General features: G+C 52.1%; 3 protein-coding genes across 3 annotated transcripts; 1 reads left to right on the forward strand and 2 right to left on the reverse strand.

Annotated features, from left to right (window-relative positions):
- Positions 1-344: 344 nt before the first annotated feature.
- CPAR01_08667 (uncharacterized protein) lies at positions 345-1,271 on the reverse strand (the record flags this gene model as incomplete). Its single annotated transcript, XM_060492935.1, has 1 exon — positions 345-1,271. One exon carries the CDS (start codon positions 1,269-1,271, stop codon positions 345-347), a length of 927 nt encoding a protein of 308 aa, XP_060349305.1.
- A 5,264-nt stretch (positions 1,272-6,535) lies between these two features.
- On the forward strand, positions 6,536-6,736 carry CPAR01_08668 (uncharacterized protein; the record flags this gene model as incomplete). Its single annotated transcript, XM_060492936.1, has 1 exon — positions 6,536-6,736. The coding sequence occupies one exon, from the start codon at positions 6,536-6,538 to the stop codon at positions 6,734-6,736; it is 201 nt and encodes a 66-aa protein (XP_060349306.1).
- A 3,694-nt stretch (positions 6,737-10,430) lies between these two features.
- Positions 10,431-13,921, reverse strand: CPAR01_08669 (uncharacterized protein; the record flags this gene model as incomplete). The annotated part of the gene is made up of 2 exons (XM_060492937.1): positions 10,431-13,797; positions 13,890-13,921. 2 exons carry the CDS (start codon positions 13,919-13,921, stop codon positions 10,431-10,433), a joined length of 3,399 nt encoding a protein of 1,132 aa, XP_060349307.1.
- Between the last annotated feature and the right edge of the window lie 411 nt (positions 13,922-14,332).

The following is a 14,332-nucleotide window of genomic DNA, read 5'->3' on the forward strand; positions in this document are numbered from 1 at the left end:
TCTGCTGTAATATGATGTCCACCCAATGCGCCGTTTGAGATGCTGTGTGCGCTCAAAGTTTTCGAGAACGCCCCCCTTAGCCTGCTCGACTCCGCTGTAGCAGTAGTATTTTCGAGCTGAATCTTGTACATCGAAGAAGCCTGTGGAAGGGAAACCGTAGACGCATTGCATGAGAGGTCATCATGCCTGACCCGAGCGCAGCTTTCGCCGTCGGTCGGAGCAGGAGTCTATGGCCACCACCATCAAGCTGCGCCTCTCTAGAGAATATTGTGACCGGGGGTTGAGTGATATCGAGTACCTCCTAGCCAAGTCATAGAATAGCCACCATTGAGACATACCGTCTATCAGATAGGGTTCTCCATGCCGGGGGCCATTGTCGTTCCTGGAGGTGCAGCTGGACTAGGACTTGTTCCTCTAGTCAAAGTGTTATTGCTTGACCCAAGCCCCCGCTTCATCATCTTGCCCAGGACAGTAACCAGCTCACAAGCATCGGAAAACATGTCATCATCCATGCCCTCGGTCGCTTCATAGACCTCGGATATGGCATCCTTGGCCAGTTTTCGGCTCCCGTCAGCGTCGTGCACACACTCGTAAAGGAACGCGGCGTATTCGGTCTTGACGGAGAGTCGTAATGAATGCGACCCCCAGAGGTGTTGGTCAGCCAGAGCAATCGCCTCCTTGAAGTACTTGTGCGCTTCGGGGAGGTAATCTCTCGGCGGCTCGAGGAAGGCGGCGGGTTGGTCGGAGCCGCTTCGAGGAGCGAAACCCGGCGGAGGGTTCACTGGACCGCCCTCGAGGGCATGTGTGGGCTGTATTGAGCCCTGCGATGAGTTCCAATCCTCCCTTGCGATTCCTTTGCCCTTGTCCATCCTTGGTGGGGTCAATCCGGCCATTGTGTCTGGAGTTGCGATGCCCATAGTGGACACTGCAGGTTTGTTGTGAAACAGGACGAAAATGTGGTAGAACGATGCTCGTAGCTTGTACGCCAATACCCGGAGTTCTGTATGGTTTCCCACCATAGGAATCACATATTGCTGCAGCATCACTAGGCCCTCTCTTGAAAGCCAGATGATGTGAAAAATGAGGTCGAGAGACTGGGGCGCGCGGGCAGCATCGGGTCTGCGCTGTTTCTTCGCTGTGACAAGTTGCTCTGCAAGGCTTAGTGAGAGTCCAAGGATCTTGTAAAGCATCGATGACAAGAGTGGGTTATCGGTTTCGACGGTTTTCGCCCATTTTCCGAGGAACTTCTGGTCAACTTCGGAGGAAGCCATGAGGATTTGTCCGCACGTCTGCGGCGCGTGAGATGGTAGGGATGGGTATTACGGCTTCTGTAGTCCTGATGAAGAAGGAGCAAGCCCGGAATGAGGAATTCGGCTGGGATTCACCGGAAGTTCGCCAATAATAATTAAGTGCCGTTCTCTGTACTGATTCAGAGCCGCTCAGTAGAAGGGCGTAAGCAATGGCTGAGAGTGAGCCGCGGGCAATAGTGAATGAGCCAATTATGAGAGCTGCGGAAAGCTCGAGGGTGAGAAGATATTCGGGGAGCAGAACAAGCCGATTATGTTCTTTATCTTTGGCCTGATAATGAAACTGAGTTATGCCGGTTGTCAGCGACTACAGGCACCGATCGCATTGAGTATAATCTGGAAGAAAGGAATACTCACAGGTATAATACATTACTAGTAAGTACTTAGTGAGGGAGTTCGATTGTTCGGCCAATTGGCAACTTGCTAGGCGCAAAAATCAATTATTCAAGTGTGAGCGGGATGAGGCTCAAGTGAGAAGATGAGTGATTGAGTGATCTTTTCGCAAATAGCATGACGACAACGCTCAATGCTTGGGTGGATTGTCGTCGAGAAACCTTTTGAGGACAGGCGTAGATAGAGCTCCCCGATGGGCTACGAGGACGATCCCTGAGAGAATAAACGAGTGTCGAAGGATAATGCCGGCGTAGGAGGCGGTGAAGAGCGGGCGTGGAAGTGAGCGTCGGCGTGGCTGCGGGGGCGGGACTAGGTGCCAAATGTCTGTCAAGTCAAGGTGCGAGCAGGCCAAATGGAACCAGACGAGATGAGACGGCTGGCAGCAGTCGTAGTCGTGGAATTAGGGTGTGACGAGGTAGTGTGTCGGATGTCGGGCTATGAAGGCATCTCGACAATGGTTGAGGACGAGTCGAAGAACAGCAGCGATGCAGGTAAGTTTTGAGACGGGTTCGGGCGATGTAATGTAATGTAAGGTAATGTAGGTAGCTGCAGGTTATATGTGCCCTAAAGGAGAGCTTGCAGACAAAGGCGCAGAGGACTGGGGCGTGCGGTGGTATTGTGCATGAACGAGTGTGGGCCTTTGCGAGAGCTGCTGCGCGGTCTGGCCGTAAGGTAGTGTAGAACTGGGAGAACCGAGGCCGATTGGGAATGGAGGCAATTCCCGGGGTACTGATACAGATGGATGACGAAGTCGCCCAACAGGTACCGCACAGGCGATGGAGGCTACGCGATAGGGTGCCTGAGTATGGAGTCTTTGGACACCCGGGGTCGGGTGGTTGTGAGGTTGAGATGAGAAGTAGGAGCAGCAATGACGGCCGCGGGCGACGTCGTACAGAGGCGAGAGGCAGCGAATGAAGTCGGGTATTGTAGGTTGGATGACGGGGGCAAGATGCTGCAAGATGAGTTGTCCACCCCTCGGAAGACACGCGCACCGTGTGAGTTAAGGCTTGAGAGCGATTGATGTGGTAGCCCTGGTAGCCCTGGTAGAATCGAGCGCGAAGATGGGTGTTGGATTGGGCGCGAGTGACATCAGCTTTCAATTGCTTAGTAGGCTGGGGCTGAAGAAGCTGAGTATTCGTACGGATAGGTAAGGTTCTCCAACCAAGTGATGAGAAAGAAAGAGAAAGGGAAAAGGGTGATGGACTGGAGCTGGAATTGTAGCTGGAGCTTGGGCTGGACAGCTGGAGCTGGACGGAGGCAGGAAACAGCGTGGGAACAAGGCTTGCAAGTGTGCAAGTCAAGGTATCCCGTCCGTAAGCCAAGCTCAGGCACAGTCTCCCACGAACTTGGACGGGGACACGGGGGGTAAAAAGATGCCCGCGCTAAGATGGGATCCCTGCGACCCGCTTGACTTTTGAACTGTGAAATGGGAACTGGCGCTGGCAATTCAATTGCGAACTTGAGGTGCCCACTTGCCCCATGCCCCCAGCATGGCAAGCCGAACGAGCCAGACACACCACCAAGGTAGGAGCGAAGACGGGAATCCTTCCTGGTCGTTGTTTTGCGCTGCTTGCCTCGCCTCCACCGGCCCTCTCTTCCACTCATCGGCATTCTTCCTCTTCCAGTTCGCTCTCCGAACAAACGGCGGCCTAGCTGATATGACCTCAATCGTTGATTTATCCTACGAGTACGGAGTATCCGTTCTTCCTCTAGGCATTGCGACGTGCTTCTTCCCCGCCAGTCACTCGCTATCCAAGCTTTCTACATGATCGCGCTACAGGACCAAGCGCCGTTCATCTGAACCCTAGGTCTAGGATGCTTTCTGATCTGAATTGACGCCGACGACGCGATAGCGCCGCGCTTTCCTTCTGACGCGCGGGACCACGTCCGACACAAGCCGACTAACCAACTGATTATTCCAAGGGTCCGCGGGGTCTCGACTTTCGACTCTCGAGTATCCTTCATTAACCAGCAGCTTGCTCGGCCGGACTGAACCCCTCTATCCCTACGAGTTTACGAAGACAATGTCTTATGCGGCCCTCGAGTCAGACCGGAGCCTCTCCCGGTCCTTGCGACGATGGCCAACTTGGGGTCGTCGACACGATCCTCACTTCTGGACCATCTTCTCACGTTTTTCCCGTCATATCAACGTATCACGCCGGTCTGAGACACGGGAGATGCCATCTCGCTTGATGCGCACAAATCAGCCTAGATTGCTGGTTTGCTTGCTTTTCCTCCCTTGTCGGAACCTGTCTTTCGTGTCGCTCTGAGACTTCGCCATGCGTCCACACAGACACGCGCAAATGCGCATTGCGCTCTGGTGGCAGGCTGCCGACGAATCGATATCACCTGTATGCTCCCCACGCAGGACTGCTTCTGGCTGTGCCCAGAATCTTTGATGCACCATACGGATACGCAGGCAAAGGCAAAGCAAGGGGCCCAAAGGCGCACAACGTGGCCGGATGTCGACTATCGAGTCCCGTATCCTTCCCGTCGCCCTCGAACAGCCATGAATAGCCCGTGCGACTGTTTACCCTTGTCAGTCTGGGGGTTTCAGATTACCCAGCCCACGTCCCGAAACAAATGCTGCTCGGACATCGTGGTGTATTCACCGATCCAGGTTGCACAAGGCCGTCTTGTACGAGCAAGACTGGGTTAAATGGCACAAGTCGTCCGTCGTGGAGTAACTCGTGAAGTTGTGCTCCACGGTGTTTCCACCAAAAAGGATACGTACCGCTTACTCGCTGGACCCACCAGCGTTTGGCAGTGGCTCCTCAAGCTACTCTCTGGGTCGTTCTAGTCCTTTTATGAATTAGCGTCCAACGTCTCTTGATCGCCTTCTGATCTGACCAACGGGACGCGGCGCGCTTTCTCGAAGCAGGGAAAATGTCCCCTTTGCGCTCAACTCAACTCTCGGCATCCCAGCCACCTCTTTTTTCGCTGTACCAAAAGTCCAAAGTGTGAAGAATCCCCTACTAATACTCTCAGTGGCGATTCGCCGACCTTATGTGTGGCCTCCCAGAGGCCTCAATGGTGCCAGCGCATAAGTCAATGGCCTCGCTGCGCCTGACAACTCTGCGTAAGGCAATTCTATCTCAGCGCTGCAGGGAAAATCTCGCACTGTTACGCCACGCCAACACACGAGTGCTGATGAAGCTCGGAGATTGATATAGTGACTAGAATAATGAACCTGAATCTGACAAGCCTATGGCCTATTACCAACCTCATGCTTGGCCAAAATCAATGCGGCCGCCCCTCCTTCCCAATCACCTTGGGTAACTATTCTTCACTGAACGGCGTTCGATCTTCAAGAATACAAGAAACCCAACATACCGCTTGCATACTGAAGCCCAGCCTGACGACGGCAGAAGTGAGCAGCAGCAGCAACAGGCAGTATCAAAACTGGCGGTGAAGAATAGGCCTTCGGTTCCTTGCGGCTATGTCACTTATGTCATCTTGGAGTTACGATTTCTTGTCTCTGGATGGGTCCACCTCCACTACGCCTTGTCAAGAGTCAAGCTATGATGCGAGCTCATCCGGGGTGGCGAGCGCTGCTATGTGTAAGTGGGTGCAGTCAAAGTCTCTAGGTGCAAGCGGGCCTTGTGACAAGCCTGCCAACTTATGTACATGTCCTCAACGTAGTGATTGAGGTCGCAGTACAAACGCATCCTCTCTGTATAGTGTGTTGTCAACACAGGCGTGAGCGGCCGTCGTACTTCCTGCCAGCCTCAACGTCGCGCGCTCCGCCACCATACTGTACGACCTCGTCATCTCACTCGGGGGTCGGACTCGCTTCTGAACTGCGTTACGCTGCGATTTTGAGATCACGAGCCTGCAGCCCTATATGTCACGATCACAGCCTCGATGCCGAGTGAGGTTGAAGATAAGCCAGCCATTCTGGAGCCCCTTGATCGTGTCGACATGCCTCGATACCAGCGCGAGAGACATCATGACGTGTTGTCGGGCACACTTTGGAACGTGGATGCATTCATCGAACAGTGCAACACACCCTCTTGCTAGCTGTCACTGCGGACAACATGTGAAGCTGAATAGCAAGCGTCCCCCCCCTCCCCTGGTGTCCTCCTTCCTTCTCGAATCAGAGCTGAAGATTCCGTTTGAGACTCTGCGTCGTTTGGTTCCTGGTTCCTGGCCGCGGTAACCACCGTTTGCTTCCCGGAGCGGGATGTTGCAGCTTCCGGACGACCCGCGACCCGCGACCCGCGTGCCCTGCTTTGTGAGATTTCATAGATCTCGGTACGCTTCGGCTTGGGTTTTTTTCCCTCCTTTTTTGGAGGTGATTTCGGCGTACCTCGCCTCCGGCTCGAAGTTCCGTGTAGGGTAGGGGGAAAGGAGGCTTCCTACAGCTTCTCAAACGTTGTTGTCTGGTAGGATCGAGGTCACGCCGTAGCTTGCGGTTTGGTGCCCGACGTAGGCAAACTGATCTGACGTTGTTGTTTGTAAGATAAGGGGCGGGGGGCTACAAATAGATGCCATCTCAGTCTGAATTTCCCAGACGTGCTTTCCATCCCTTGGATCTTGTATTCATTCGATATAATCACATTCATTTCTTACACGCCCGTCAAGATACCAACGAGCCAGCCTCAACCTTCGTTTCCAAGTCTACTCTTGACACTCTCAGCCGCAACTATCACCGGTTACCGAGATACCCTGACGACCGCAAAGTCGTACAAGTCGAAGAGAATCCATCAACTAGCAGAGCTACTCCTCCGGGCGCCAAGTCTCAACCACACTAAAGAGAGACAGAACCAAACACATCCCCTGAAGTACAACAATACTCATCCACCCACGACTTACACCCAACTACAAGCTTCATAATGTGCCAATACTACGCTCACGCCTTCACGTGCAAGCACCTCTCCTTCACGTTCGCCCGCTTCTGTCAACCCGCGAGCCTCATCCAGAAACCCTGCGCCAAACGGCAGGTATGGCAGACCATTGGCCTCGACGACGCCTGTGAGGAGTGCTTGACTTGGTTCCCTGACCAGTACCCGTGCCGGAGACCGCGGTATCAGTGAGCTGAAGGGGTAAGGGACTGTTGTCGTAGGTCGATAACGTGGGCCGAGACGGGTAGGATGTTGTCGTTTGGCTGGTTTCCTAACGACGTGATGATTATTTTGTAGAGGAGGTTTGGAGTACTTAGAGGAAGAGCAAGCTGCTTCAAGTCTGGTCTTTATTTCGGGTTATTTGGAGTTATTGTGTCTGGCGTCAGCTATGGGCTATAAAAGGTGAAAAGGTTTAGAGGTCAGATTAGGTATTTCGCAGGGGATGAACGGAATCAAACGATGTAGACGGAGACAACATGTAGAAAAGCGAGGGCGCGGGATTCACCCCCTGGAAAACGCCACTTGATAACTTCATAATCACAAGCCGAAAATGTATAATCTCCACGATGTTTGAATATTCTAGTGACTCGAAATGACTGTCGTGGTTTCTGTGTGCGTATCGCTTCTTCTGATCCTTCATCTATGCGTAGTTCTGGTAGTAGATCAATTGTTACGAATGATGGCGGTGGCATGTTTTTGAGGCAAGTCTTGACCTTGTCCGGTCATGTCAAAACCCGTGTGAGCTCAACGTCGTTTGTGGCGGTCTTGCTTTCATGCAAGGATGTCAGCCGAGTTAACACTGGTCTCGTTATATTTGCTCTATCGATCTTGTGCGTAAACAAATTCATTGATACCAAGCGTCATTTTGGACTTGGCTACTAAGGACGATATGCCAATTTGATATGTCACCACTCACGGCGTAAATGTTATATGTTGTGACACACGTATACGTCAGTGTAGAAAATTCCTCGATATTATGAAGGCATCAGACGATTCTGTTTCGTCATTAGAGTATTCGGAAGTGAATGCTTCTAGAGCTATGCTGAGGCGTGGTGAAGAAGAAACGATAAATGATGTTAAAGATCAGAGCTTTTCCTAATAACATGAATCCTTCCTTGCCCGAGCATATCTCAATCACTAGCTTAGACCCAATACTCGCCTTTACCTCGAGTAAGAAAGAGAAAGCATTGCGATGTTTCCTCTGTTCAGATAGCCGTCTCTATAACATAGTTAGAGACGGCAACACACGGTTAAATCGGATGTCAAGACGTCCATGGGGGTCTTATGTTTCAGTGTGGGTCTTTGGTATCTGATCAACAGCGCGCTGGCATCATCAGTTGGCGAAGAGCGGTGTGCCAGTCGGTGCCAGCAGTAGTGCGGGTGAAGGTGTTCTCGATGCTCCATTCAGCTTGGTACATACCGTGTAGCTTTGATTTAGATAGCTAATCCGGGAGTCAGGAATCTAAGATATGATTGTTCTTAAGTCAGCGCTGTTCATAAATCAGCAGTATTGTATAACAAAACATCTGCAGATGCGTGCTGCGTGCGCAACTGTCCGGATCGGATTCTTCGCGTGGTCACTCAGGTAATAAATGGGCAGAAACAGAGTGTCGATTACCTTCACCTAGTATTTTGACCTCGACCAGTATACCTTTATGTGCTCCGCCTCCATGGCGCCTTCCCCAGTGGCATCATGAAAGCCTACCTGCCTCAAGTACCTCAAGTCCGACGAGGAAGGAGTAGAAGGGTGTTCACCCTCCTTCGTACCTTCCCGTGCACACATGCCCACTTACAAGCCCATATAGGCCCCGTCATTCCCATTCCAGTCAGCAGCCACCAGGTGCCCTCTAGGTCAGGGGTCAGTTCAAACTGGCTAGGTGGTGGGGTGGTTCATGGTCAGCAATCAATTTATACGCCAACCAGCCTACTCGACGACAGGCTTAGCGAGTACCCGAGTTCGAATACCAGCATGAGCGCCAGAGATGTAGCCCCCAGTTGAGCACCGGGGGGGGGGGGGTGAACTCTTTTGCTATTGGGGTTAGTGTTGGTGATGTTTTTTTGGAGTGGTTTGTAGGTCCCTTTTGATGTATTACCAACTAAGGTAGCTGCTCTTGCTCTTATTAATCTACAATTAAGTGTAGAGTGACGAAGCAAGATCTTAATGCGGAGTTGAAGGAGGCCCAAGACCTAGTCTAGAAGGCGACCTACAATTCATAATGTAAGCGACTGCTTGACTGAGTGAGGCACAAGGCAGCCCGATCCAGGAGTAGATTTGCTTGCCAACGTCGAAGGTTGTCACGTTTTGAAATACACGGCAGCCTAGAATTGACTATATGTACTCTATTTTACTCTCCCGTAGTGGGTGGCTTTTGTATTTAGAGCCGGATATCACCAAGCTGAAGGAAATCTCCATGATAATTGAGAACTCTCAGTACGGTCACTTCAAGCACCTCAACAATTTCGATCGATGCCTGGACAAAACAAACAAGAAATCACCAGATGTTAGGCATCGTCACATAGGGACAACTTGCCGCCTCTTGCCTTCTGACGCCATTTCAAAGGCATGGGCTCTGCCATGTAAGAAACGTACGTTCGTCCGACCAAGCATGACCATCCAAGGTCACCTTTACCTCGGCGTCATGAGATCGAGGATTCCCCGAATAGTCGAGCAGTAGTACATCGAGGCCAAGAAAGCTGAAGGTTAGATAGTAGGCAGACAGTCCACGTTACTGACCTTTCTGCTGATGTTGATCGCGTGCCTGTTCTGGTCCCAATTCCATTTGTCAGAGGGTATGTTGGACACTCGAAATACGGCAATCATGTATCTGTAGAGGCAGCACCCAGATATGAGTCACGTCAAAACGACTTGCTTCCACGTTGCAAGCCCGAGACAAATCAGCTGCGTGTAAGAAAAACGTAACCACCCCTTCCCTTCCCAACTCACACACGCCAAAGTCAAATGAGTCAGGACATTTCTCTCCCAAATGGCAAAACCAAGACAGACCTTACCATAACCTGCTTCAAAATATCCAGCATCCAGCCACGGATACAACACAATGACCATCAGCTCCTCTTCTCCCGTTCCCCCTTACCCCAAACTAACAATCGATGTCAACCCCCACACCGGCACCCCCACCAACCCCACACGCGCCCAACTCCACAACACCACCAAAAAAACATAAAACATCACGATATCCACCACCGCCATCGACAAAAACATCAACAAAAAACATACAACACCAGGTATTCGCTGGTCGTCACCGACCCAACTACTAATCCGGCCCTCATTGGCTTATCTATGGGAGAGCGGACGGGATCCCGAGTTTTCCAATGGGTATGGTCGTATGTGATGGTACTGGGGCACAGAGTACCTCATGAAGCGCACACAGAGAGCAGTAGTGCCTGGCGGGTGGTATTGGATTACGAAACCCTGCTTGTTCAAGGCGAGGTGAATGACAAAATGGGAAAGGAAATGGAAGTAGAGTCTATTTGAAGCAATGAAAGCTGTGGTTTAGTGATGGTATGTCCTTCAAATGCCTCGGTATTCAAGACTATCAAGTCGTCCTACAAACACTACCTCTCTTTCAACTTTGGGAGTTACTACTGAGACGTCACAATCCTTTGGTTTCGTACACAAATCTATCCAACAGAAAGCTGACGGAAAGAAGCCGTCGCAGGCAATCATATGCATATGCTGAAATGGGGAATCTTATAATTCTGGCCCCCCAGTTCCCATGACGGGGGGTATCATCTCGAAACTATGTCAAAGTAATAGTAAAATAGAAAATCCCAACTCCCTTTTGTCGATCATGGGTATATAAAAAGAAGATGAAAATATTGCCTTCCATTTCAAACCTCCCCTCCAAAGTTTACTCCCGCTTATAGTTCAAATCCATGACGGGACTTTCGTCCGGGCATGCGTAACAGCTGCCGGTTTCCGTCGTCGGCTGCCAATGTGCAGAGACTCCCCCGTCTCGTTCTCGGCCAGATCCTCGAAGTGCTGGTGTCCCACCGTGATAAGTTTGATAATATTGCCGAAAGCAACCGCCACCGATGCCGTGCCGACCTTGACGATGGGACCCAGTCCTGAGATGATGAGATGCGAGCCCATCTCGTACTCATCATGAAGGGGCCTTGTTTCATAGATCTGCTCCCGCCCCAGTTCTGAAGCTACCCAGACCTCCCAGTTGTCTTGCGACCTGTTCGGTCGCTTCTCTGACCGTTGATACATCCTGTGACGGAGACCACCGGTTGTTGTCGGAGACGACTCTCCGCTGCTTGACCCGCTATCGTACACTTCCCTCCGGACGCCCACGAGAAATCCGTTTGGCAGAGCTTCCCATGTCCCCGGATTACTAATTTCCCTCTTCGACTCAATGGTCTCGGCCCATGCACTACAGCTGCGGCTGGGCGGCGAACTCGTATTCCGGAAGCAAATGACGTTGCCTTCTTCCTTTGGTATAAAGGTGTGAATCACGCAGTCGCCTTTCTCTGCATGGGTGTACGCGATGCCGAATGACACAAGCCCAATCGAACCGCATTGAGGTTTTCTTCGTGACGAGTGAAAGCATCTCAGGGACCCCGCTTGAATTGAATCTGTCTCAAAAGTGTGAAGCAGCGCCTTCGTCTTTGCATCAACCAGGTCAACTGTGTGAGACCTCGCCACAAGGAATGAGCCCAGTGCCGACAACGACACTACCTGGGATGCACCGCGGTCATCGGCTGTATGCACGTCGAGGCTTTGCGAGATCCAAGTATCGTCTCGTTGCTGTGTTGCGACGTGTATACATCCTTTTCTTGACGCCGTCAGAATAGACAGCTGCGCGGTGCCGCTGGGTGGGATCTTCTGTACGAGCGGACGAACCGAGACCAACGGGCTCTTGCAGATGGAGAACTCCATGGGCTCATTTTGACCAGGAACGATCTGTATCATCGTTCCGTTTCGTCGTACGATCACGAGTGGGCTCGAAAAGTCAAAAGTCGGCGTGCCGAAGAAGAAATAAGGAGGCTTATCAGGCCTCGGATTTTTCAAGTCAACCGGGATCGGCTGACTCCACCGGTGCTCAACCAAGTTCCATAGGAAGACCTTGTTGGAGGATAACAATGCCAACCAGCTAGACTTCTTGTCTGTAGCGACTGCCAATACCGGAAAGGGGTCCTCGGGGGGTGCCTCGATGTCGGCGAGCGAGTAGTCTCTTTCGCCCGACCTGACATCCCAAACACGGATTGAGCGGTCCAGGCTGACAGAAATGATATGTCCGTCGTATGACGAAGTCATGCGCAAAACATCCAGAGTGTGAGCCTCTGGTAGAGATTCAATAGCCAAAAGGGGTTTGTCTCCCATGTCGTCGTTGCGCCTCGACTCAGCATCCTCTCCCCATAACAGGTAGTTCATGAGAAGACGGACGGCGGACAGAATGAAAAGCACGGTGACGAGAAAGTGCTTCAGGTGATGATCGATGAAGTCGTAGAGAGCCGGGAGTAGTGGACGCTCGGGCGTGACGGGTGTGCGATCCGCACCCTTGAGGACGAATACTAGAGGGTCATACACCCGAGCGATGTAACTGTGGGATCTAGGCTTGATGACGTTGATAACCTCGCGAGCGCTTTCGTGGTCTTGAAGCCGAAGCCAAGACGTTGGACTGCGTGCCTGGTGAATGTCGAGTAGCATTGAGTTCTTCGGTTGGCTGAAGCTGACTGTGTCTCTGGAGATCCTGAAAATCCCACGCGCCAGTCGGACGAAGGTGTCATTTTCGAAAAAGTGCCACTGAGCAATCAGAACAAAAGTGATCATGATAACGGTACCCGCGATGCGCGTAGACAAAGCAATCTTGCCCTGCAGCATTGCCTCGAAGCAGCTCCTGTTCACTGGCAGCTGGTCCTGCGCGTATCTGTTATTCTTCAGCGATGCCTTGGCAAGCGCGTCACTGAGCTCTGTTCGTCGCACGTCCACACTGAGAACAGCAAGGAAGAAGGTAGATAAGTAAAAAAAGTCAAACACAATAGCGACGGCCACAAACGTGCAAAAGGCGGACACGCCCGGTGAGACGATTTTCGATAGCCCCCATAAAATGAGCACGTTTTGCGCCGAGCTGGCCAGCGCAACGTGTGCCGTTTCCCCAAATGCACGGCTGATTCGACTACTCGTACTGTTCTCCGAGGGAGTCAAGATGACGGCGTTGATAAGTCTAAAAATGTTTTCGAGGCTCATGGAAAGAACCACGACCGGGTATGCCGCTTGCGGAATTCCGGACAAGTCTACCCGGAAAACGGCGCAAACAGTGAAGCTTGACATGATAGAGACAACAATCTGGACAAAGACTGTAACTATCAGGCCAAACTTGGATTTGACCGCCCGCAACTTGGAAAGGCTGTAGAGAAAGTAAATAGCGACGAGGCCATATGCCAGCGCCAGGATTACCGTGTCTTGCATGGAAATGGGCATGAACTGGAACTCGTATAGCTGGCTGTTCATGCTTTTCCCGTCAGCTGGGTAAGATGTCCACTTGTCTTTCATGCGATTTGCGAGCAATTCGGCCTTTCTCTCCCACTGGCGACCGACTGGGGAATCACGCAAGTGGATCAACGTTATGACGAGAGCGTCGGCGGCCAGAAGTCTTCGATCTTCGAAGCGCTTGCCGCTGAAGACTATTGAATGTCTTAGAGTCACATTTACTGAGGTCGGTTGCGTCTTCCGCGCATTTACAGTTGATAAGATGTCCGTGTCGGAAGCTATCCGCTCATTGGAGCAGGCCCAGTACTGGAGTGGCGAGGAGAAGAACCAAGACTGGTTGGTGAGGCCGTTAATGACATGGAATGCATCCCGGTCTTGAGGGGCAAGATCTGCATCTGCATATGGATCGTGGGCCCGGAGGGACGTTACGGGCCGCCGCGGGCTGAAATCTTTGGTGGGACCCAAGAGCTCATCCTGCAATTCGAGCGCGCCCAGCAACACGTCGTGGTCCAATGCTTTCATGTAGCTGCCGTGAACCCAAATGGAGCGCATTATTACGTCGGACTCGGTGCTGTTTTCCTTGAGCGGCTGCGCAGCAGTCCACACATGATGGGGCAAGTTGGAGGCGCCATTGCTCAGATCTGAGGTATAGAGAAACGGAAAAGGGTATATGAGTATCGCGGCGACAGTGACGGAGATGATGAGAGTCGTGACGACGTGTCTGGCGGCATATCGACCGTATCGCGCGAAGGCTCGGCGGAGAGGATGGTTCGTGGCAAGGGCTGGAGCTTCCGTCGTTCTAAAGGCAGGTCAGTCAGGACATGAATTGCAATGGGGCTGATCCATGATGAGTGGCCCCAGCATAGGTCGGAGAGAAGAAGGGAGCCATACCCTCGCAAAGGATACAAAAGATACCAAATCATCTGCGGCGATGGTTGCAAGTAGACTTGCAGCGACTGCAGCAGAAGAAGTGGGAGTTGGAATTGCAGAGTTGCAGAAGCGGACGCTGCTTAGTTGAGCTTGTGACCCATCCAGTGTTAAACTGCACGGGATAGCAAAGTTGTTGTTGTCGGTATGCAAGTGGAAGTCGTCGTCCTCATGATTCAACTCGACACTGAGCGTTCAGGTGTGGCAGTCCAAGAAATCGAACATGCGAAGCGCCGACCGGGGGATCGTTGGTTGAAGAGGTATTCTCGACGCGGCGGAGAGGTACGGAGGAAGCTTCTGAAGTGAATAGGGCGCTTTGGTGGAGGGATGTGGGCTACTGATGTAGAGGTCGCGTGGAAGCGTGACGGGGATGGGACGTGGTCAGTCGGGTGTCGGTCGAAGTGTGT

Source organism: Colletotrichum paranaense (assembly GCF_030867605.1).
Source record: "Colletotrichum paranaense strain IMI 384185 chromosome Unknown Scaffold_6.1, whole genome shotgun sequence".
NCBI classification, from domain to species: domain Eukaryota; kingdom Fungi; phylum Ascomycota; class Sordariomycetes; order Glomerellales; family Glomerellaceae; genus Colletotrichum; species Colletotrichum paranaense.